Source organism: Carassius auratus, chromosome 31 (genome assembly GCF_003368295.1).
Source record: "Carassius auratus strain Wakin chromosome 31, ASM336829v1, whole genome shotgun sequence".
Lineage (NCBI taxonomy): Eukaryota > Metazoa > Chordata > Actinopteri > Cypriniformes > Cyprinidae > Carassius > Carassius auratus.
Genome location: NC_039273.1, coordinates 23198898 through 23223699, shown reverse-complemented (window position 1 = coordinate 23223699; position 24802 = coordinate 23198898). Strand labels below are relative to the sequence as shown.

The 24802-nt window shown below is 36.0% G+C and overlaps 1 protein-coding gene across 5 annotated transcripts in view; it reads right to left on the bottom strand.

Annotated features, from left to right (window-relative positions):
- Window positions 1–602: 602 nt before the first annotated feature.
- Window positions 603–24802, bottom strand: part of LOC113050905 (phospholipid phosphatase-related protein type 5-like) — a 38479-nt gene continuing 14279 nt past the window's right edge. Inside the window, exons 3-8 of one of the 5 annotated variants that reach the window (XM_026214349.1) lie at window positions 22638–22826; window positions 7691–7811; window positions 6366–6616; window positions 4473–4649; window positions 3300–3439; window positions 603–1965 (exon numbers count right to left, since the gene is read on the bottom strand). In XM_026214349.1, the coding sequence (XP_026070134.1) occupies window positions 1854–1965; window positions 3300–3439; window positions 4473–4649; window positions 6366–6616; window positions 7691–7811; window positions 22638–22826 (990 nt within the window). In that variant the 3' untranslated portion in view covers window positions 603–1853. Of the gene's footprint in view, window positions 1966–3283; window positions 3440–4472; window positions 4650–6365; window positions 6617–7690; window positions 7812–22637; window positions 23463–24802 lie in introns of those variants that run through there. The other 4 variants (XM_026214350.1, XM_026214353.1, XM_026214352.1 and 1 more) reach the window with 4 other exon arrangements.

Sequence of the window (24802 nt, the reverse complement as noted above, 5' to 3'; positions counted from 1 at the left end):
AGAAAGCATCAAAATGATCAAATCGTTCCTCTGATCATTCTATTTATCAAAGAATCCTTACAATGTATTACAGCTTCCACAAAAATATTAAGCAGCACAACTTTTTCAACACTGATAATAAATAAAATGTTCCTTGAGCAGCAAATCAGCGTATTAGAATGATTTCTGAAGGATCGTGTGACACTGAAGTCTGGAGTAATGATGCTGAAAATTCGACTTTACCACAACATGAATAAATGACAATAAGTGATTCAAAAAGTTCTTTTAAACTGTATTTGTATTTCACAATATTACTTTTTGCTTTAGTACTGATTAAATGAATGCAGCCTTGGTGAACATAAGAGACTTCTTTCAAAAACATAAAGAAAATATATTAAGATGACATGCTTTTTAATGGGTAGTGTATACAGTAGTGTGGGTGTGTATATATATATATATATATATATATATATATATATATATATATATATATATACACACACACATATAGTTTTAATTTGTAAGACCTTTATGCACAATCCTCATTAACTTGAGTTTATTAGTAATTTTCTCTCACACACATCAGGGGCGAACTGCAATAAAACAATTCAAGCCATTTCCTTTTAATTAAATGTTTAATTAACAATGAGCTTGTTCTGCAAGAATCATCTATCTTCGTATAGAACTTTTTATTTTTATTTTATTTTTTTATCAAATGTAAGGAGGGCTATACCTGAACAGTCACATTCAAGCACCATGTTACACACAGAGGCTTTATCTCACTTTAGTGGATGTACGATGTAGAAAAATGCTGGTTTAAAAAACAGCCAATAACATCAATAGACAAAATGTCTGACAACAAGCTTTACAGAATATTTCCAACGGTTCAGTTTCACAATCTCAAAAAAATAAAACATAAATCACAACGGAGTCTTTCACATAAGTCTCTTGAACACATTCAGTAAATTCTACAGAATGAAGTTGTTTAGTGAAAACAGTAAAATTGTATGATCTTACGGTGAGAAATGGACAGTTGGCAGATGTCTCCCATTAACCTTAGGATGAAACCTGAGGTCATTCCTTATAGCTTTATAGTTTTTGGTTCTGGATTATATTACAGATTGAATAAACCTGCCAATAATTCTAGTAAAATTCCAAGGGAAAACATTCACATTTTATACAGTGTAAGATATAAAACATTTGCTACATTCTGTACATATTTGTTTCCTTTACAATGCAATTTTCTTAAATATATTACAGTCTTGAAACTGTCTCTGTACAGCTATAGCTTTGATTCTCTATAACCCTATTTCTGAACAATGCAATATTTTGCTCCATGGATACTTAACTCAAATACTTAGCCATAAAAATAGAGCTAATAATCTATTTAATATCTTTCAGATAAGCTTACTAGTAGTTTGCTACATCCTACCAATCTATATTTCCGAAAAATAGAATTGATTTTCTCCCGTTCACTCTTAAATGTCAGTAGATGTTCATTTAAATCTTACATTTCACAGTTGATATTCAGTTCCTGTATGGCTGTTAGATGAGAAAATCTTTTTTATAATTGTACAAATAGTGTCTATATGTCGATGTCTGGCATTTAAGGATGGAAATACACTACAAATGTACAAAGATGGCAAAAAAACACCCAATAGATGAGAGACAGATACTTTGAGGATTCAGACAAATATGAAATATAGTCATTACAAAATAATCCCAATTCAAATGAGTGGCTATTGCTGTCATTGTCTCTGTGAGTCAGTAGGGGGCAGCAGAGGTGAGCACGGGGAGCCCCTAGACCTGAGTGGAGTATGATCTTGTGAGAGAGGGTCTAGGGCGAGCGCAGGTAGAATATTCTGAAGGCATGTCTAGACTGCGCTGGAGATGGAGCGACGTGAGTGGATGAGGACATCGGGAGGGGCGGGGGCCAGGTATGGCTGATGGTCATGTGATGCCTGTGTACAAAACCCCTGGAACCTGCTGAGGATAGAAAACAAAGCATTTCTGAAAGAGCGCAGAAGAGAGAGAACCGGGTCGGGGTGACATTTCAAAATTGTGAAATATTTTAAGATTGAGAAATTATTGTGGGTTGGGGCAAAAACGGCACCTAAATGAACCAAAATGCTTCCCAACTTCAAGATAAAAGGGTAAAAAAAAATGCCCGTTTTAGGCCACTACATTTACAAAATATATGTCATATTGCAGCTCTACATATTTTTTAGGATATTTATATTATGCAACTGTTATGTAAATACATGTTTGTCACCTTTGAGTAACATCAAACAATCTGTAAATAAACCTAAATGCCATGTCAGATGCAGTTTCTGTTCCATCTCTGCAGTATAAATATGGATTTGGTTGATTTTGAGAAAATATTATTATCTATAACAGGGGTTTTCAACCTTTTAGGACATGCGCCCTCTGTGTTAATCTAATTTTATTCGCCATAGTCGATTGAGTACAATGGGTTTTACTGTGTCTGATGTAGACGGTTATTTTTACTGAAACATTGGAAATATAAACAGCAACCCAAATTTAGTGTGACGGCTGAGCTTGTTTTTCAGTCGATTTAACCATTTTGCCATCTCTGGTATTCAATGTTTTTTTTTTTTTTTTTTTTTTTCAAACTCCAGAAATTCAATGAAGAGTTCGCTTGACTAGCTGGGTGACTAGTTAGATTGCCCCCTCTAGTGGATTTTTCTAGCAAAATCTTTATTCATAGCTGTTTCACTCCAGTGTAGCCTACTGTATGCTTCTGAATCTACAGCTGCTTGTCCCCTTAAAGCGGTCATCAGATTCTCATTTTCCACAAGTTGATATGATTCTTTAGGGTCTTAATGAGAAGTCTGTAACATAGTTTGGTTACAATTTCTCTGTGTGACCCTGGAAATCAATCCCAGGGGGCAAATGTTGTCTCTTGAAAAATTTCATCTCCGACTCTGGATGCAATATTGTTTAGAATCTGGTTAATACAAGGAGCCTATGATATTTTTTGGAACAGCCTGATGCTCTGATGCACACCTCTGATGTTTAGGTAGACTGGTAACTAGTTGTTGGAACCAAGCTAATAAGAAAAAAACAATGCACCAAACTCCTCTTCAGAGCCAGTAATATGAGTATTACCACATTCTGAATATATGATCCCATTATTCACGGCTATTTAAAAACCCCAAGTATGTGGGCAGCCGACCCTCTTTCAGTTGTAGCAGGTATATTATTATACAGTACTGTACAGTTATCTCTTGTTTAAATCTCCTACGCCTTCCTGGTGTTCAATGCACCCACCCATCACCCTTACCTGAGGGCCACTTAACTTTTCGAGTGGACTCTCTACGCAGTGCATGGCCACCATGGGCATGTTGAGCGAGGGCTCCGGGCGTGGAGGGTGCACAGCGGGCGGTAAGGGTGGCAGCTGAGACTGGGTCTGCTTGAAGTTATTGATCACACATGTGACCTGGAGGTGAACCAAGAGCAAGGGTTAATAATGACACCAAAAACATGCAAAGCATTTACAGTACGACAACGCAAGTTCTGCATCTTGTGGATTAAGGCTTTACGTCCAGAGCATGTTCAGCCTTGGCATGGTTGTTATTGGACTTGTCTAAGAGGATGAAGGATGGAATATAAAGCTAGCAGATTAGCTGCAGATTCACTAAACATATGAGCACTAGTATTAGCTGTTAACAGGTATGTGCTCAGAGTAATGACCTGTTTTAACCTCTGACATGGCGTGAGACTTTGGCCGTGTCCCAATTCGCACTCTATCCATCCTAGATAGTATGCAATGATTTGTGCAATCCAGGTGGCAGTCTGGCTGGTTTCATTATTTTGGGGTTGGTTTCTGTCATTCTTTTCGGACTAGCAATGTTCACAAAACCTTGTTCAACCAAAGTGGATGAGTTTATGATGGCTTTCTTTGGATTTGTTTAGCTGGATGCTAATACTTGCAACTTTATGATGGAGATTCCAGATATTCTGCGATGTAGTACATGTAATGCAGTGTATTTTTTACACTATTGTTTTAAACATTGGGGTCAGTAAGATTTTTGTTTTTATGTTTTTGAAGAAAAAAGCTCACCAACGCTATATTTATTTGTCATGAAATATTATAACAATTTTAAAAATGTAATGTATTCCTGATGGCAAAGCTGAAACATTTTTTTTAATTATTATTATTATTTCTTATTATCAGTTATCAATGTTGAAAACAGATGTGCTGTTAAATATTTGTTGGAGAGACAATAATACATTTATTCAGGATTCATTTCTGAATAGAAACCTCCAAAGCACATCACTTATTGAAATAAAAATCTTTCGTAACACAAATAATGTCCTTTCTGTCACTTTTGATCAATTTGATGCACCCTTGCTGGATAGAAACAGTTCATTTCTTCAGCTGTTGAATGGTAGTGTAAATTCTCTAATGGACATGCACTGAACTGCCTGGCTTTGGTGTTTGTTGGTCTCCAAGGTTGACAGATTCTCACCAGGAAAGCGGCGATGGCTCCTCCAGTGAGATATCCAGCTAGAACATCAGACCAGTGGTTACGGTACTCAGCTACACGCACGATGCCCACCAGAACAGCCAATGAGAGGAAAGTCAGACAGAGAGTGGGTTTGGTCAGCCTTGTGCCTTTAGTCCTCCATACCAGAGTTATATACATCTGCAGAATACACAAAATACACATTGGTATGCATTAATGCACGTTTATCATGTCCATTTGCTCAGCAATACAACACCCCAAATGCACGGTAGATCAATTCATGCATCATGCTCTTGTCTAATCATTTTGCAACTAATCCTGAAGTTATTTCGCCCGTTCTGCCCTTTTATCTTTATTTGTCATGTGTTGTTACTTCAAAGCACTGCCAGAAGGCCAGCAGCATCTCTTCTCTTCTGTTGCAGATGAAGCCGGAGTCTATTGTGCACTGCTCAGTGGTGCTTTTAGCTGTTTAAAGAGACAAATTAGAGACAATGTTCTTCTCATCTTATTGCCTGGGCGTCCACTTCTGTCTGTGATGGTTAGATCCAATGTTTATGAAACAGACTTCATCCCTCAAAAGAACAACACTAATGAGACTAATTGGATCTAAAGGAACTTGTTTGTTTTTGGGCTTTTTTTTTTTTAAATCAAAATTTTGACTTCAAACTTAAAAGTTTATAAACACTTATATCCAAATGCAGGGGCACGTTTAGAGTTTTCAAAGCCCCCTTGGTAGAAATCACACAATTGTGTGGTGCCTACACACACTACTATCCTTCAGCAAGTGTACTGTCGTATCCATACTTCATTAAACAGCAGAATCATTTTCAAGTGCTAATAATAGAAGGATGTTGAGTACTAAATCAACACATTATGATAATATCTTAAGGATTATATAACACAAACTTCTTAGTACACTGGAGTAATGGCTTTGCTAATCACTGCCAAAAATGTCAAACATTCACAATTATATACAATAATACCTTGTTTCCCTGTATTTTAATTAAATGCTAAATTAGGATTGAATTATGAATTTCAAAAACAAAAACAAAAATGTCTTGAGAAACGATATTGTGTAGTAGATAGATGCACAAAAAGATGAAGGTAATCAAATATATAATTTAATAATAATCCAAAATGAAAATCCATTCAAAACACAGGGAAACACAAGCAGCATTCACAAATAATATCCAGCATTGAGTGACCCAGGGAGAGGGACTCAATATACACAACAAACATAATCAGGAGAAAACAGAACAGGTGAGGAGCTAATTAACTACTGAGGAGACAGAGGAAGGAACGAACCGAACTGAACAGGCAGGATGACCAAACTCAATTCAAACAAAGAACAAAAAGATCCAGAACTGTAACAGATATCTTATCATTTACATTTTTTTTTTCTTTTTCGGAAACATACAAATGTCTTAAGTTAATAAATGATATTTTAAACTTTTAAAATGCTATTAATTAAGTTATTTTTAACTGTATTTTTATTGTATTTTTATTCAAGAAACAATATTATAATTTGGATTTTGCCATCACAGCAAAAAAACAAACAAACAAAAAAAACCTTTGAATATCTAAAAAATTGAAAGCTACTTTAACATTATTAAGTATAATAAAAACATGTAATGTACGTATTGTAAAAATGTGTATTGTATGCTAGTTAATTAAATGCTAAACTGGGGATCAGAATCCAGCTATGCTAGTGAACAGTCAGATATGCAGATTTTTTTTTTTTCTCAGCAGGTCATGACCATATGTTCTGAATTATCATTGTTCAGAAGCTCTGTCATCTCTTCAGTCAGAGAAAACATCAGCATTACTGAAGTCAAGTTTGACTGTGATTTCTGAGTACACGTGTCATGTTTGATTTCTTGTTCTGGATGTACTCACCACTGTATAGACAGCTGAGTACATACTCAGTGCCGCGTCCTTGGAGGGGAAAGATTTGCGTGCGGAGGTGATGAGGTAAGGGTTCCCGGTGCACGCTCGCCGCTCCGTGATGTACTGCAGCGCTGAATGGCAGCCCAGTGCGGTGTAGTTCGGGCGGCAAGTAGACAAGAAATGAGGTGTCTGGTTTCCTGTCACTACCTGCCCTGCATTGGCAAAGATGGTGGTGGTAAAGAGGCCAAAGGAATACACACCTGAACAAGAGGAAGAAAACATTTCATCAACCACTGGATAATTATAAGAGCATTTTCACATACTTTTTGTCATTTAAAGTAGCTTGTTCTAAAGTTTGTGGGACAATATCATTTTTTTTTTAAAAGAAATTAATAACTTTATTAATCAAGGATGCCTTAAAATGCTCATAAGTGTCATCAAAGACATTACAAAAGATTTATATTTCAAATAAATAATTTTCTTTAAAACTGTATTTAGCAAAGAAATATCATGGTTTTCACAAAAATATTAAGCGGCAAAAATGTTTTCAGCATTTACTCCCACTCAGGCCATTCAAAATGTAGATGATTTTGTTTCTTCTTCAGAACAGATTTGGAGAAATTTAGCATAACAAGAGCTGCTCAATAAACGAAACTCTGCAGTAAATGGGTGCCGTCAGAATGAGAGTCCAAATGACTGATAAAACATCACAATCCATCAGACTCCAGTCCAATAATTGATATTCTGCGAAGCAAAAATCTGCAAGTTTGTAAGAAACAAATCAATCATTAAGATGTTTTTAATGAAGATTGGCTGAAATACGAGTCCTTTATCCAATAATATTGCTTTCTCTAGTGAAAAAGTCATCTTGTCTGAAATGGGAGAAATCAGCACAAATCAAGCACTGAGGTGGAAACAGTCCAAAACATTTCTAAACAAATATGTCAGTGGATTTTGATGTGAGAGGACAACAGGGGATGGGCTTTTTCACTGAAGGAAGTGTTATAATCGAGAATTTTGGCAAGAAACTATGGCGTAAACTCCCTTAATAATAGATTTGTTTTATATGAAGACACAGCTTTTTGCTTCACAAGACATTAACTGATGGACTAGAAAAAATGTTCTGCAATTACTGGTTGAACTACTCCTTTAAAATAGAAAACAGTTATTTGAAATAAATGGAACCTTTGTAGCTTTTAAACAGTAAAGGTGCTTGCACGCAAACACACAGACCCAAAAATAATAATGTAACAGAAAAAGTTTGATGCTTTGTTTCTAAAAGATCAACAATTTGCATAAGAATAATAAGAATAAAAAAAGGAAGCATTGCTTACCAAGGAAGCGGACAATGCGTCTCAGCAGCGGGTTGAAATAGCAGCAGTCAGCCGTAACTATCGTCTTCTCCTGCGTAGCCTCAGGTTTAGTTAAGAAGGATGCGAGCTCCCCCAGCAGAATCTGGAGCAGACAGGTGCAGGAATGAGATTTCTCAGGTGCACATAGCTGACAGAGAACAGCTTAGGGGGGAACCACAATAATTGCCTTACACTGATTGTCAAATGTACAAGGAAACATTTATCATTGTTAAGACTGCTCATACTCCAATACCAGAGTTTACAAGAAAATCATGAGAATGAGAGGATCTCATTTTCAGTCCTATACATAAATGCTACATGCTGAGACAGGTTATATATGTTCAGTATGGCCTAATGGAATTGCTTTCATAAAACATGAATCCTCACACACTGGAACACAGCATCACATGCTGAAAGTCAATGATAAATAAAAGTGTCCATGATCAAGTTAAAATAACAACATATCAAGTTCTTAAAAATTTACTACTATAGATTTATGTTGGAGTCTTAACACTCCTTGACACACAACATGAAGCTCTTCAAATAACATTTTCCATTTTGTGGTTACACCATCCGAAGGCACATGACTTTGAGTTGGTGAAGAAACCTTTTTCTTCATAATATCTGGACAGTATCACTTTTCTAAAAACAGAAATTAAAAACATGCACATCATATATTTATCATCATATATTCATTTATGCATTTACAGCAATTACATTCAATTAGAAACCAATGATATCAATACCAAAAAAAAAAAAAAAGAAGAAGAAGAAGAAACTCCAGGGCAGAAGACTGTAATTTTCACCTTACTGTTGCTGGACGAGCAGAAAATACAGTACTTTGACTGCTTTAATAAAGCAATCAATTGTTATGGAGTTCAGTGTCTGAGTTGGTTGCAACTGTGAAAAGTTTGTGTGCTTCTCAAACAGCAGAGGACTAGAACTGAATATCACAGAGAAAACCTTTTTAAGAGTTATACTTAACCAAGTCTATTAAAGATCCCGGTGAATGTGTGGTAAAAGCAGTGCTTGTTATTATGCATCATTGCCTGTGATAAAAGAGCTCATCCTCTGTCTAAAGCCTTATTTTCTGAGCTCACAAATGCCACTCTAACCCTCTCACTAAGGGAAAATGGAAATTATTCAGGGACATAAAAGCCTGAATTTCTCAGTAACCTTCAAATGTTTAGTGATGTTTCATAAATTATATTTTGTGGGGTATATTGTGGCATTTTGAGGGCTTTTGTCTTGTGGTATAACAAAAAAAAAAGGCGAAAATAGACAGACAGAGGAAGAGAAAGAGAGAAAAAAAGACAGAATGAATATTTCACTAGAAAACTCTTGACATATCCGAAGTGCTCTGAAGCTGCAATGTTGAAGCGGCAGTGATACTGTCAGCCATGATGCTTTCAAATCCTTAACACATCACAATTACAACACACCTGCTCTGAAGAGTTTCAGAGCTCTGGAAAAACTGACACACACACACACACATGCACACACACACACACACACACACACAGATGGAATAAAACATTTGGAATTCATTGAATGCCTCAGTGCCAACCATTAAAGGAGCTCAAAGCACTCTTTAGTCAAGTAGAGTTCACTTGCGCGGATACATTAGGGCTGTACTGTTTTGGTCAGGTTTGTGCAAAATAAAAACCAAAGCAACAGAGCAAATTACACAATTGCGGAAATGCAACCTTATTAATTATTAATACTACAAATGCATGTTGGGAACACCTGTTCCTAAACAGCCTTTAGATTTTGTTTTATTTACATTTATGCAAAAAATACAAATAAAATAAAAAGTTACTGTTTGAGTTACAGCAACGCTGTACTTAAATTATATAGTTAAAAACCACTTAAATTTGTGGATAATTATTTTTATGTTTTTGAATCTATACTTGATGAGTTACTATAAATGTACAGTACCAAATAATCCTAAATCATATCAATTTACTTTCATATTTGTGTGAACTGTCCTTTTAATTAATTGTTTGAATTGATATGCAGCAAATACTCTAACAGTGACATTTCCAGCAAGCATGTCGTGGTAGTTTTGGCATAGATACTGAGAAGGAAATGGATAAAGCAGCAAGACAGGGTCAGTGTTCAGCACCAGCCGCAAAACCCCAAGGCAACATCATCCTCACTAAACAGAGATGGAGCCGTCATTGTCATGTCATATTCACCTGTAAATTAAGATGCAAAGTTGAACTCGTCCTCTAGAAGAAGTTAGAGATGACAAAAACATGGTCTTAAGAGTGGATTGCTGTTGAAGTGAAGTGCTTACATGTTTAATTGATGAAACAGCAGAGGGAAAGACAGACGGAGGGAGGGACGGGGACAAGGAGTTCAAAGCAAAATCAAACTCCTGAAATAAAAGAGGAAAGAGAGATGATGGCTGAAGTGAATGGTATGAATGTCTGTTTCCTGAGGAAATCATATAGTGTGTAAACAATGTAGACACAGACGTTTCGTGGCGGCCGGGAATCTGTCAAACCAAAAGCTTCTAGTAGAAAAATAGAGCACCAAAAAATGTAGGCACTTAGTGATGTCAAAACCCCTCTGCGGTCTATAGTGGGTGTCAAAATAAACCACACGAACACCACAGATTGCCTTGAGGTGTTGAGAAAACAAACACAATCGAAGAGAAACACAGCAAATTTTGTAATGATTTTAAAAGAACTCTGTTATGCTCACTGAGGCTGCATGTATTTGATCAAAAATACAGTAGAGACAGTAAAATTGTGAAATATTATGACAGTTTAAAATAACAGTTAAACCTTACTTACCCCTGGGTTTTGAATGGACAGTTTCCACATAAATATTAAGCAAAAAAAAAAAGAAAGAAACATTTTCACGATTTTTTTTCTTGAACACCAATTCAAATGATCAAAATTATTTCTGAAGGATCATGTGACACAAATTAATGTAGAAAACAGTTTACTGTAAATTTACTGTAGTTTTGATCAAATTAATGCAGCTTTGGTGAGTGTAAGAGAAAAATGTTAATATCTTATTTTAAACTTTTGACTTGTAGATTACATTTACATATTATATATAAATATATAAACATAAATATACTGATGTGTTAACTGCAGTTCTGAATATTATGCTCTAAACGTGCGTATTGTGTGAGGTCTTAAGGTTGACCAAAGATGGGATGGCATTTTTATGTCAGATGGGATGCCAGCAGTAGGCCTACTTGAACCACCAACTGTTATTTTACCTAGAAAGTTGGCAAAAGGATCTAAATCTATAATTATTGTGCAGCAGGCAGCCAGAAGATTTGTGCACAAGGACAACATTTACTTAAATTATAGCACTTGACAAAGGTCAAATTAAGTGAGAAGAAACTTTGTGAAAATACAACTTACAGAAATTAAATTTCTAAAAGAGGATACTCGAGCCAAAAAACTGCAGGTAGTTTGCTCTATAATATTTACTGAGGTTGTGAGAGGAAAACACAGATGTGTTTTGCTTAAGTCTTAAAATATGTATGCCACATTTACATGACCTTTTCTGGGAAAATTAGTCTTTTCTGAATAGCTTTAAAAAAATACACTAAAAATGTCAGTGAAAGACCAGGGGCACAGCTACGATGATAACAGTGTCTTAAGAACTAGTCTGCAAGTGGTGTATCATAATAATCCACAAGTAATCCACATGACTCCCATCCATCAGTTAATGTCTTGTGATGTGAAAAGTTGCATGTTAATAAGAAAAAAATCCATCATTAACACATTTTAACTTTAAACTGTTGTTTCTAGACAAAATCCACAATCCATAACAACACGTCCCTCATGTGAAAAAGACCACCATATTGTCCTCTCACATCAAAATAATGATTTGTTTAGAACTGTTTTAGACTGTTTTGCTCACAAATGGTGCTTGATCAGTGCATATTTTGCTCTTGTGTCAGAAAAGAGAACACTCTCACTGAAGAAAGCAATTTTATGGATGAAGGATTTATATTTTGGCAAGAATCGACAGCTTAACGTTAAAATGAATGCAGCTTTTCACTTCACAAGAATCGATGGACTGGAGTCGTGTGGATTACTCAGGTTTTTATCAGCTGTTTGGACTCATTCTGACGGCACCCATTCACTGCAGAGGATCCACTGGTGAGCAAGTTATGAAATGGTAAATTTCTCTCAATCTGTACAGATGAAGAAAAAAACTAAATTACATCCTGGATGGCCTGGGAGTGAGTACATTTTCAGCAAATGTTCTTTTCTGGATGAACTATTCCTTTAAAAAAGATTATTACAAAAAATAAAAATAAAATAAAAAATCGTAAGACTCGTCTAAGCACTTAATGAAACCATCCACAGATTAAAATCAATATGAATTTCCATACTAGTAATTTTTGTGCAAGTCTTGCTGTTGGACTTGACTGTAGAAGCTGATTGACCAAAGACGTTTTGATGCTGACACCCAACATCTCCATATTGTGATGATTCATAGGGAGGTGCTGGTGCACCTGGAACAACTGTGGTTTATGAGCAGGATGGTATCACACCACAAATAGTACATTGGCCCACTTCTCTTCTGCCAAACCAATTCTCTCAGTGGACTGGATACTTAAAATGTACTGCCAGTCCATAGTGACAGAACAATATTAATAATTCATTGTACACATCATGTGCCTTAAAGGGGCTGTTTGGGGAAGGAACAAGGTCATTGTTTCTAGAGAGAAGATGGAGACATTGGGTGCAAAATTCAATTTTATATGGTGTTCGCATATAAATGTGTTTAGACACAACCAACCATGCTTTTGATTTTAATTCCAAGCCACTTTGATTTTCTGAGAAATATGACGTCACATTACTCAAGCCCCGCTTATGGCTGCTGACGGTCTGTTTGGTATTAGCATATTTCAGCGCCAATTTCAAAAATTCAAATGCTCAAATTATTAAATAATAATGGCTTCTCAAATGCTCAAATGTAATTTAATTTCCTCATTCGGGGGAAGCACGAAGTATATCAAAATTGAATTTAAAATCATTCGTATTCGAAATGTAATTTTCATGTCTTATTTAAATCTATAATTAAATGCTCAAATCATAAATCAAATGCTCAAACCAACATCGCAAATGGTAAATCAAATCTCAAAAGGAAACTGCAAGAGGCAAATCAAATGTTCAAATGGACTCACACTTTGTATTTTTTACAAGTATAAGTCTCTGCAGGAAAGGAATGGGAGTTACCAGATCAGGGTCTTTTTACACCATGATACCTGATTGGCTGACGTCATAGTGATGTTAGGTTTAGGGGTGGGGTTGGTAAGGGGGATCATTTAAGGCTTGTTCGACTTAATGGAGCTCTGCGCAAACCGATCGTCGACTGACTTGAAGCAGTGCATGCCGGTTAGAAATTTTGTCCGACTTGATACAGCGATGACGCCACGTGACTGTGACGTGTGCCATCAAAGTACCGCGAGAACGATTCGAGAGTAGCTGGAGATCTCAGCCAGCGCAGCTTCTGAAGAGCAGCTGCACAGGTTCTGATGACGACACAACTGATCCACGATTGGCTGGATTCACTGATGACACCGATGACATGCGTTTCAAGTTTATTGCGAGTCGACTTCAGTTTCAGAAATTCTCATATGGACTTTTAAAACAGTTCAATACGTTTTTATGTCATCTTCATCTTATAAATCATATTTATTAAATATTGTTTTACTTTATTTACTTTATTGTTAATATAAAGTTTGTGTATGTTTATTTTGCAGTATTCAGCAGCATAACCTATTCAAATGAGCATTTTTAATAACTAAAATATTAATCTTAAAAACATACAATCTAATGTGGTCATAAATGTATGCTCCATATACAAATGATACATGATACATTATGTTCCTCCATTTGTTTGGTTTCTTCATATTCTTTCGTTTATTTTGCTGTGTTTATACTTCACCTGCATGTGGTTAGCAAACTGCTAACAACTTGCTGTAACTTCAACTTAACAACATTCAAGACCCTTCCAAAATACCACTTATACACACATTTAAACGCGATCAAGTAAGCAATCGCCACGTGATCTGCCATGACTGACGTAATTGCAGCAAACTACGGGAGCCACAACGTGTCCGGCTTCATATCTCCGTTTTCAGCTCCTCCCCACCTGCACGCGGCTACTCTCGCCGATCGGTTGCATCCAGCCGCAGCCGATGTCGAACACACCTTTAGATTGCATGATTTAGAAACACCCGGCAGTTTGAAAACACCCACAAGGTGATAAACGCCCACTTTTGCTCTGCAGAGACCTAAGTCTCATTTTTTATGATTATTTGCAAATCGGCTTTCCTCTTCCATGGAAGATAGGGGTGGGGTGTGCAGAGCTCATTATCATTTAAAAAGACATGCAACGAAACAGGTCAGAGCTGTTTTTGACAAGGTAAAAAGGAACCACTGAGGAATTTTATGTAAGAAACAGACATTTTATAAAGACCCTAAAGCAACTTGTGGAAAATGCGTATCCGAGTACAGCCAAAAACAAAACAACAATCATGGAATACAAAAGCAGGTAATAACTTAAATGTTCCCAACACAACAAAATCATGGTGACCAGTAGCTACCAAATACCAAAAAAAAAAGAAGTTTACATTGTGAAACTGCAATTTTACTGCTCATGGAATGCCATTTCCAAATCCACAACTCTCATTTCACATTTATTTTTCCACACATCTCCTTGACCGTGCTAAAAAGCAGCAGCATCAACCTTCTACTATTATTCTCCTTCGGTGTTCCACAGAAGAAGAAAAATTTCATTTTGCTTTAGAGTGGCATGAGGGTGAGTAAATGACAACTGAAAAGAAGAACTTATTAGACATGAGCTTATTCTGAAAAGACACACTAATCAAACATATTAACAGTTTGCTCAGCTGAATTTCCCATTCTCCCTGAGACTGACAGTCCACTTAAGATCTTATCTGGGAGACGTGCTTGAGGATACAGGGGAATATCTGTTGTCATAGCGTTACCATGGCATCAGTATGACAGCTGATCCTCTCATGCTCTTGCTAATCCAATACAGATCAAATATATACAGAAGCACATCACAGATCACATTCATTTCCACATGCTGTCAGTCAGACTTTTTGTTGTCATTTGAACAAAGCAAACTGAGATATCAGTACCAGTGTGTTTGCATTGATCTGCTTATAATGTGTGCCTACTGTTATCACAACCTTATTTTATTTCTTTCATTTAGTTGTTCTTTTCTCTTGCCCTTTTTGTGGTTTTCACACTCTGTCATTCTTGATTTTTGGGATTTGTCCTTCTGTCTTTCTGCAGGCATCCCTCCAAGTACAGGGAAACTGGGTTAGCATCATCCCTCTATCTCTCTATACTAACCACCAGTCCTTGTTTCTTTCCTTCTAATGTTTTCATTTCTCATGCTATATTCTCTTCTTTAAAGTCAACATGAAATGAAATTTGACCCCATTTACTTTCCTCAAGCATCTCTTTAGTCTCATTGTAGATGATTCATCAGTGCACATTACTGCGAGGAAAAACAAATGTTATTCTTTGTAATCATTCGTCAAAATGTAATACCTTGATCCTCCTCTGAAATGACTTTCCTTAGTGATGAAAGGTCTACAATACCAAGAGAGTGCTGTTTAATAGCATTCCCATCCCAATGGAAGCTGCTTGGCTGGCGCAGGACCACCTGGAAGTACACGTTTCAAAATCTGCCAATTTCTGGGTGCTTGGATCTGCTGCCAGGTTGTTTTGAGCCATAAATGCCAGGTGACTATTCACGTTGTAGCTGCAGGAAAATTACATCATGACTGATAACACTGATTGGCTGATGGCACCACAAAAATCCACACCAACCCTTCATTTAGTGACTATCCATCAAAGGCAGTACTTTACGCTGAAAACAAACAGGGTAGTGGCATGCACCTCCGAGCACCTGAATTCTTTCTGGTAATGCCCACAATTGATAATCATATCATTTTATGTAAAAAAGTCCAGTTTATTTCTTGCTCAGTGTCCTGTTTCAATCTGATATATTATATATATATATATATATATATATATATATATATATATATATATATATATATATATACACACACACACACACACACACATATATAGCATATTCATTCAAAAGTTTGTGGTCAGAAATTCTTATGCTCAGCAAGGCTACATTTATTTTTGTCAAAAATACAGTAAAATCAGTAATTCTGGGAAATAATACTACAATTTAAAATCGTTTTCTATATGATTTTTTTCCTCCTAATTCTGTGTTGAAAATTATTACTTCAGTGTCACATGATCCTTAAGAAATTTTTCTAATGTTCAGATTTATTTGAAAATGGTTTTTGTAACCATGTAAATATCTTTACTGTCACTTTTAATCAATTTATATGAATATGTCCTTACTGAATAAAACTTATTTAAAAATAAAATACTAATTACTTAAATCTTCCAGAATCCAAACCTTTGAACTACTTTTTTATTTTTATTTTAATGCACATTTGTAGTTAATAATAATAATACTTTTTTTTCTCTCTTTGCAAACATTTCCTTTTTTTTATTAATATATGTTAATATATGTTTAATGCTAGATCTCATCATTAATTGACAAAAATAAGTTTGATGTGTCCTTTTCTATTTTAAACACAAACATTTTCTCTTCTAGCTATCTAGAAACCTTGTAGAATCACCCTTCGATGATGCTTTGCATGTGAAGGTCACAGCAGTGTAAGATGCTTGTGTTTAAGCAGTGTGCTGAAGTCCTGACACAACTCATGTGAAAGGGCCTTCATTTTCTTCTTTTTTCATATTTCAGTCCACATGGCCAACTCCCAGTGTTCCCAAGGCTGAGTAGGAGTGTTAAACAAAAACTGATGCCTTAATCTAAGGCTTACTAAGATTAGGCTGTGGATTGTCTCTGCAGAGAGAGGTTAAACACATCCTCTGGGCATTGGTGTACACTTACAAGAGCTGAGTGCGGATGACACGGATCTCAATGAGAATATCGTATTTAATGTGTCTCTCTTTCTTCCTGATTCCTATTCTCCCTCAATGTTTTCTATTTCTTTGCCTCCCTCTGCCCATCGAATCTTATCTAGATTACGACATAATTATCACAGTATTTTTATGCGCATATGTACTTTTTGAAAAAATTTGGCGACACTTGAAAACATCCAGACAATATTATGCTGAGTATGCGAGGGAGAAACTACCTTTTTTGATATGTCTGGGTAGCAAGATAATGACTCTGGAACAGTTACAGGAATAAAAAAAAAAAAAAACTAAGACTTTAAGAATTGTGTACCAGATAACTAACAAACAAAAAGTTGCTTGCTTGTCGAAGACATTGATGATGAAACAATGGAAGAAGATGGATTGTGTAACAGAGGAGGTTAAAGGGTTATAGTTCACCCAAAAATAAAAATTAGGCCGGGTTTTACTCACCCCCGAGGTATCCTAGGAGTATATGACTTTCTTCTTTCAGACAAATCATTGCAGTCAGAGGGTGCTTCAGTCCAAAAGAAGTTAAATAAAATCCACCCATCCATATGTTTTTTTTTATCTCACACGACTCTGGGGTGGGGGGTGAACAAAGGCCTCATGTGGTGAATCGATGCATTTTGTAAGAAAAATATCTAAAAATATTCAAAACGTAATAATTACTTGAATCTAGCTTGCACTCTCTGTTGTAAATGGAAGCAGTTTCGCTAAGATGTATGAGGTCAGCTTTGTGCATGCACCGCTCAGAAGTGGCTACATTAAAGTGATTATTATTATTTGAATATGGATATTTTTCTTACAAAAATGCATCGATTCGCTACAGGTGGCCCTTGTGCAGCCTCCTGAACATTTTATGGATGAGTGCTTTTTATATCACTTCTTTTGGACCGAAGCACTGCAACACTCACAGGCAGATGCGAAGAACTGAGAATTTTACCTGGATGATGTGGTTATCTATTCCCCTACCTGGATTGATCATCTATCCACCCTAAAGAAGGTTTTTCAGTGCTTGGCTGATGCCTCATTGACCTTGAACCTAGCTAAGTATGATCCTGTGAAGGGAATGATAACCTATCTGGGTAAACAAGTTGGTTAGGGGATAGTGAAGGCCACCGAAGCCAAAAATAACAGCTGTTCTCCAGTTCCCTGTTGCCTCTAATAACATGAACTGCACAGATTCCTTAGAATATGAGGATACTATATTTCCTCTTATATATACTATATAAATCCGATTGTGCAGTTACTTTATTTTTATTAGCTTTGTTAAGCTTTAAATAAAATGTATTCTATGATGTTAATCAAGAGTGTGGTGTAAACCCTTTTGAAAACAATATGCGTGAGGTTTACTAGAGCTAGGACAGAAGCAAATTAGATTTCTCCGAGTTTATTTATTTGTTGCAATTTTTCTTTGGCTAACTATTTTTTTAGCCACATCTTTGTTTTCTCCTCGTTACTCCTCAAACCCCTAGACTGGGGAGAAAATGTAACAATTGTCTGTTAATTAGATATATGTTACATCGTATGTTGTCAAATTAATGATTATTGCACAATTTTAGTACCTGTGTCTCTTTGCAATCTGTGTTTTTGATGGTTGTCAGTATATTAGAAAGAAAGATACAAAGCTGATTTTTTTGTACTTCAGTAAGTTGGTATATTAACATAATTTTTTTATGATAAAGTTTTAGAATGCAAAGCTGCCATTTGTTTTGTTTACCTTTAAATTTTACACACGTGTTTTTTTTTTACCTTTTTAAAGTTTATTGTAAGAGCATTACCTGCTCTCACATTAACAATTATAAAATAATTAGTTCCTGTACTCAAATTTGATTGGCCAAGCAGTAGTGAGACATTTAACTGTTTGTATGATGATATAACACGTTTCTTGTTTGATTTTGCTTAAATAAATCTTTTTCTCTCCCTGTCTCCATTATCTCTCCGCTAGCTTCCTCAGACAAACAGAATGAGGTCACAGAAATGCACTTATGGCAAAACCACATTACTGGCATATAGGAGCACACGGTCCCCAAACATCCATGAATAAAGGGTTGTGACATCAGCCAGCTGAAGCCTCTGATTGCATGATGCTGTATATTTCTGCTGGACCAGAGCCAACTTCAGATCAAACAAACAGCTTCCATATTTACCAGAAAAACAGACTCACTCACATACTCACATACTGTAGCAGCATGAATTATTTAAGGTGTATTTGTCAGCGTTTGTAGACTTCATTAAAGCATTATTAATAGACTGGTTTATTCGAAAAATGAGAATTCTTTCATTATTACCGCACCCTCATGTTGTTCCAAACTTGCATGTTGTTACTCTTTCCATGCAACACACACACACACAATACTTTTTCACATTGATTTTTTCATACAGTTTTTCATTCAGTCAAGTGTTTTTTACTGGCCTGATCTGAGGTCTGTTTATAGCACAAACAGTGAAGAATATGCTCTGGAGGTTAATACTTAGAATTTGTTCAGATAAACCCAATAACGTGCAATAATGCCAGTGACTGGTACATTTTTGTAGTTTTGCCAAAATGTAGGTAGAGGCACATTTTACCAATTATATTTCGGCTATGTTTCCTTAACTAAAAGGTGGGCTTCAAATAGATTATTCACACCAACATCTAGCAACAAATACTTATGTGAAAATAATGTTGTTCTATCAATGTTTTTGTTTGTGGTGTTGGTATATGAAGGTTTGTAAGGACCCTTTTTCATACCACCTCTTCTGGACTCATTATATAATACTTGATGCCTTCAACATCCCTCATAATTGTTATCCTTATTCCAATGCAGTATTTTATATTTTGAATGCAATTCATGTTAGACAAATCTCAGATATATGTTTCCTGTTTAAATTAAGAGTTAAAAACTTGACCAACTCTTTGACCTTCCCCAGGCTGTTTTCACTACCTTTCTCTGTTAACAGTCTGCATCCTCAGTTTGTGTACTACACTCTCCATCAGGGCTCATCAGGACGTGACGCGCTGCTGTACAAAGAGATGGTTTTCATGTTAATGTGTTCAGGTTTGTGAATGCAACACTACGATGACATTGTATTGTGTAGTAGTTCTGAAATCTAAATATAGAATGTCGAGATGCTAGATTTAAACAGCAATCAGTCAAATAAGACTTGGAAAATGATGCACAAATCAAACTACATTTATGGTGAATTTTATATATTTATTTTTAATTTTTTGCTGTTGTTTTTATTTGTAGCCTTAATACCCATGTCTTATTGTATGGAAAACAGCGGCCTGGACATTCTGCTAAATAACTCCTTTTGTGTTTGACAGAAAAAAATCATATTGGTTAGAAAAAATAATTATGACAAAATGTAAAATATTTGGTAAACTATTGCTTTCAAGAAATGTAAGGCATTGTGAGCTGAATTTCACTCCTCCTTGTTAAACTATCTATAGTGAAATGGAACGGACCTCGATTCAGTCCCCAGTGGCACTCCTCTCATTAGGGAACACAAATGTCTGTGACTGCTGTGAATTAGAGAGCCACTTGACATCTTCAGATGTGGGGAAGCATCATGTCTCAGTAATTAAGCTTAAATAATAATTACGTTTATAGCAGGAAAAACTGTCTTATTTAAGGTGCTAGAACTGACGGGAGAGTTTTTCCTTTTTGCTATCACCGTTTCCAGATTCTACTCTCAGCAAAAGCAAGAAACCTCTAACCGCCCACACACACTCCAAGAACCCACATATTCACACACGTGCACACACACACACACACACGCACGCACACAGGGGCACAGATGCAAACGCTCACTATCCTCAAGACAAAGAGAAAAGGCAGTTACACACAAAGAGAGCATGCTCTCAAACATGTGTTCCAACAGAGATATGTTCATCTATGAATGAAAGAGAAGAAATGTCCAGATCATATTTCAATTCAAAATCAGAATAAAAATCAAGTCTTTCAAGTCAGGTTTTCTTTGATCTTTTGACATATACAATTCATTGTACTCCAAACTTCTTCTTTAAAAAAATGAAAATGAATGCTTTTATATTATTTTTATAAATTATTTTACAATCATCTTCAAAATGATCCCTGTCCACACAAATCTGCAATAACATAAGATGACCTGGACAATTCATAATTCACCCTTCTTTATACTCACACAGAGCCCTACATCACATTCTCTACTTCATTGTGTTACATGAAATACAATAAAATACAACAAAAATAAAATATAACAATATAATAAAAATAAAATACAGGCTCACATCACAAAATTAACAAAGTAAAATATATATCACAAAAAATACTTTCACATTCAGACACACAGACTAGATAGACATGACAAAAAAAAAAAAAAAAAAAAACACACACAGCTTTGCCCAAATGAAAGCTCAGGTGCCTCTCAGCGCACACAGGGAGCCTCAGGTGTCCTTGTGCACACTGCTGTCATCTCTATGTGAAAGAAGACAAGATGCCGAGCTTTTTCCACCTTCTGCTCTCATTTGCACAGATGAGAAATGTGTGGGTGTGGGTGTGTGTGTTGTGTGTGTGTGTGTGTGTGTGCAGCATGTGTAAAAATACTCAAAAGTGAAGAAAGCCTCTTATGTTTGAATCTGTGGTATCTCACCATCTGTTTCTGTGATGCTGGGTGAGACAGACATTAATTCACCCTCCCTCTGATAATTAATCATTTGATACCGCTGGGAAATCTTTTTATTTATTTATTTTTATTTTTAATATGTTTTTCTGGCTAGCTGAATCAAGACTCTTGAGTTGACCTCATCTAGCTTTGATTCACTGCACTGCATCACACTGTGGACATCTGACCTTGTTAATATCACTTATACTGGGACTGACCTAAATAATAATGACATGAAGTCCCAACCCTGACATCCAAACAAGAGACAGAGCAGGCCCAAAACATGCCCTACACAAGGACACGAACGCTTCTAGCTACACTACCATTCAAAAGTTTGAGGTCAGTAAGATTTTTTTTCGTTTTAAGAAATTATTAAATGTATTTGCTTTAAATGGATTAAAAGTGAAAGTACAAATATATTTCAAATAAATTGTTTTTTAAGCTTTCTATTAGAATCCTAAAACACATGCATCACTGTTTCCATTAAAATATTAAGCAGCACAACAGTTTTCAACAATGATAATAATTAAGCGTTTGCCATTCCATCAATAAATTAATTTTTAAAGTATATTAGAATAGAAAACTATTATTAAATAGTTATAATATTACACAATATTACAGTTTTACTGTATTTTAATTCAATTAAATTAAACCCTTAAGGTAAGGTCAAATTAGTGACATTTTTGGCAAAAAGGTCAACAGTCCACGGTAAAGTGTAGTGATGCATCATGAACTGTACACACAGCACATTTTCAAACCAAGCAGCTTTCCGGTTTTTATAAAATGTTCATTTGTTTGACCAATCAGCATGCAGAAATCTTTCACTATAACATGAAACTGCCAATCACATGGATTCCCATTGAAATGATCCACTCAATGCATATTGATATATACTGAAATATATATATTTACATTCTCGTTTACCTCATAGTAAATTATAATTATCTCGAATATCACAATTATTTCCCCTAGAATGCAAAGGGATTAAAGAGCAAGTCCGCAATTCAAAGAGATTTCAATAAATCAAAATCAGCTTTTCACATTTTATAGCTATGTTGTATGTAGACCGTACGTAAAAGTCGCATTGTGTGTATTTTTCATTTCTCTTTAGGTAGGAGGAAATCAAAAGTCTTTTATCCAGGTTGTTAACAAATGAGTTGAATGAGCTTGTAAAATATCATATGCATAAAACACGTAGCACACATTTACACTCATTAGTGATCTTACACACCCAAACAATGACGCACACACACGTGTGGCACCTCAGAGGAGTGTGAGTTTATGAATGGCAGTAGAACTCTTACGGTGACGGTGGGGATGGCGGTGACCAGCGAATACACCAGCACCGGAGGAGCTTTGCTGTCATCTTCAGGTCCTGGATACGGCTTGGAGAAGGCTTTATCGAAGCAGAAGAATCCTTGAACGTGCACCGGGAATGTGTCCGTATACTCAAAGTAGTATGCCAGGAGAACCGTTCCTGCCATGATCACCAGCTGGAAATAGAACATGATTCCAGTTTAGAATAAAAAATCCGTTCTAATATGTGGATGGTGGCGTTCTGGAATAAAACACGAGCTGCAGTCGGAATCTGAGGCTGAGTGAGGGAATAAACAATTCTCCCCCGTGAGAGAAGTGACAGAAGATCTGGTGGCGTGAATGAGTGAAGGCTGCATGGAAGGATGCTGAGAGAACTGCTAGAATCTCTTCAGCTGTGCCTATCTATAGAAATAAAAAAAGAGAGGCATGGAAGACACAAATAAAGAAAGACAGGCATTTTAAGGAAAAGAAAACAAGCAAATGAGAATGATCAAGGTAGAGAAGAAAATAGGGGAGGAGAAAAAGAGATGGCAATGTAGTAGAGCACAAGAGTGTGAGAGAGAGAGAGAGAGGAGGACTGGAAGGATGAGAGACAGAAACCCTGGGAGCGAGGGAGAGAGAGAGAGAGAGAGAGAGAGAGAGAGGGAGGAAGGGGAGGCGTGTGCATCTGTGCTCACAGCGGGAGAGGAAATGGGTACATCGCTACAAATATAACATGCAGTTCTTTTAGATTTTCAGGCAGCAAAGATAAATAGCATGCTATTTATTACAAAAATTGATGGAATGACACTTTCACAGAATAGGGTATAAAAAGGGCCTGAAACTGAAATGGACAGTGAAATGATATGCTTTAAGAATCTTCAGAAAATGCTGACTGACAACCCTAAACAATATATTCTGTACATACAGAATGTTTTTGTTTAAGTTACCAATTTGTATTTTCAAGCAATAAACAAAACCAACATGAATTAAAAATGCAATGGCAGAATGGGAAACAGGGTAACATATTTAGCCTAAACTGTGGCTCGACTTATGGTTTGGAACTAACAGCTGGTTTACATTAGACCAACTCATTTTTCCCATAAATTTGAGTTGTTTTTTTCTAATTGATTCTAATCTAATAATTCTTTAAAAAAAGCATATTTGCATATGTCTCCATACATTAAAATTACACTGGGTTAAAAAAAATAAATAAAAATAAGATAACTTTTATTGAAATCACAATGCCATGGTTTCATTGTTTTTCTAGTGGTAAGAAAACAGTGAATTTGTCTTTATTCCTTTATTCCTTTATACCCTGTTGTGTTGTAATATTTATTCCCTTTTAAAAATAACATTATATTATGATTATGATTATTTTCTAACACTGGTAAGTTAGTCTTTATCATTATTTTGTTTACACGTATCAGCTTCGTGAAGCTCAATAGTTCAGTGTTGTGGAAATCAACACAGTGATCAAATTTGACAAAGTATTGTTATTGACTGTGAATAATGTGGTGTGCTGCGAATACATGTACCTGCTAAACCTGTTACTTAGACATTTTCTGCATTGATCATCATCCCCCATAACACTGAACTCCAAAAACCTAATAGTTTGAGACCTGAGAATTGTAAAACTAATAGTTATTGAGCACTCCGGGGTAATGCATCCCTCTGTGGTGATTAACTCCTTGACATAAACCTTTGAAAACCTTCCAGCAGAGACTCAGGAACATTTTAGATCTCAAAATGTCTACGTTTACAAATAAAAAATGTCAGAGCCTAAAGAAACCTAGTCTCATCTCGGTCTTGTTGGGATCATTGGCAGTGGTGATCATTGCCAAATTCATCAGTGCTTGAGTTCCTGATAAACAATTCTGAAAATCCAAGATGCTCTTGTATAAACTGTTGCCTACTTATTACTTCATTTTTGCTCTACTCCAGTAAGATATTTTCTGCTGACTCCTCCTGCTGTGCGTGCTTTCATGTTATTTCTAGCTCCTATCTCATGAACATGAGTTTTCTGCTCTTATAAATCTAAAAGCAATCAACAGAGTTCTGCCTCCAGCTCTAGTCTGCTTTGTAACCCCTCACAGTGCTTCCTAACCGTTTTTTTGTCATTGGTAACTCAAAAGCCACATCAATGGCCTTTCATCAACACCAAACTAGAAAC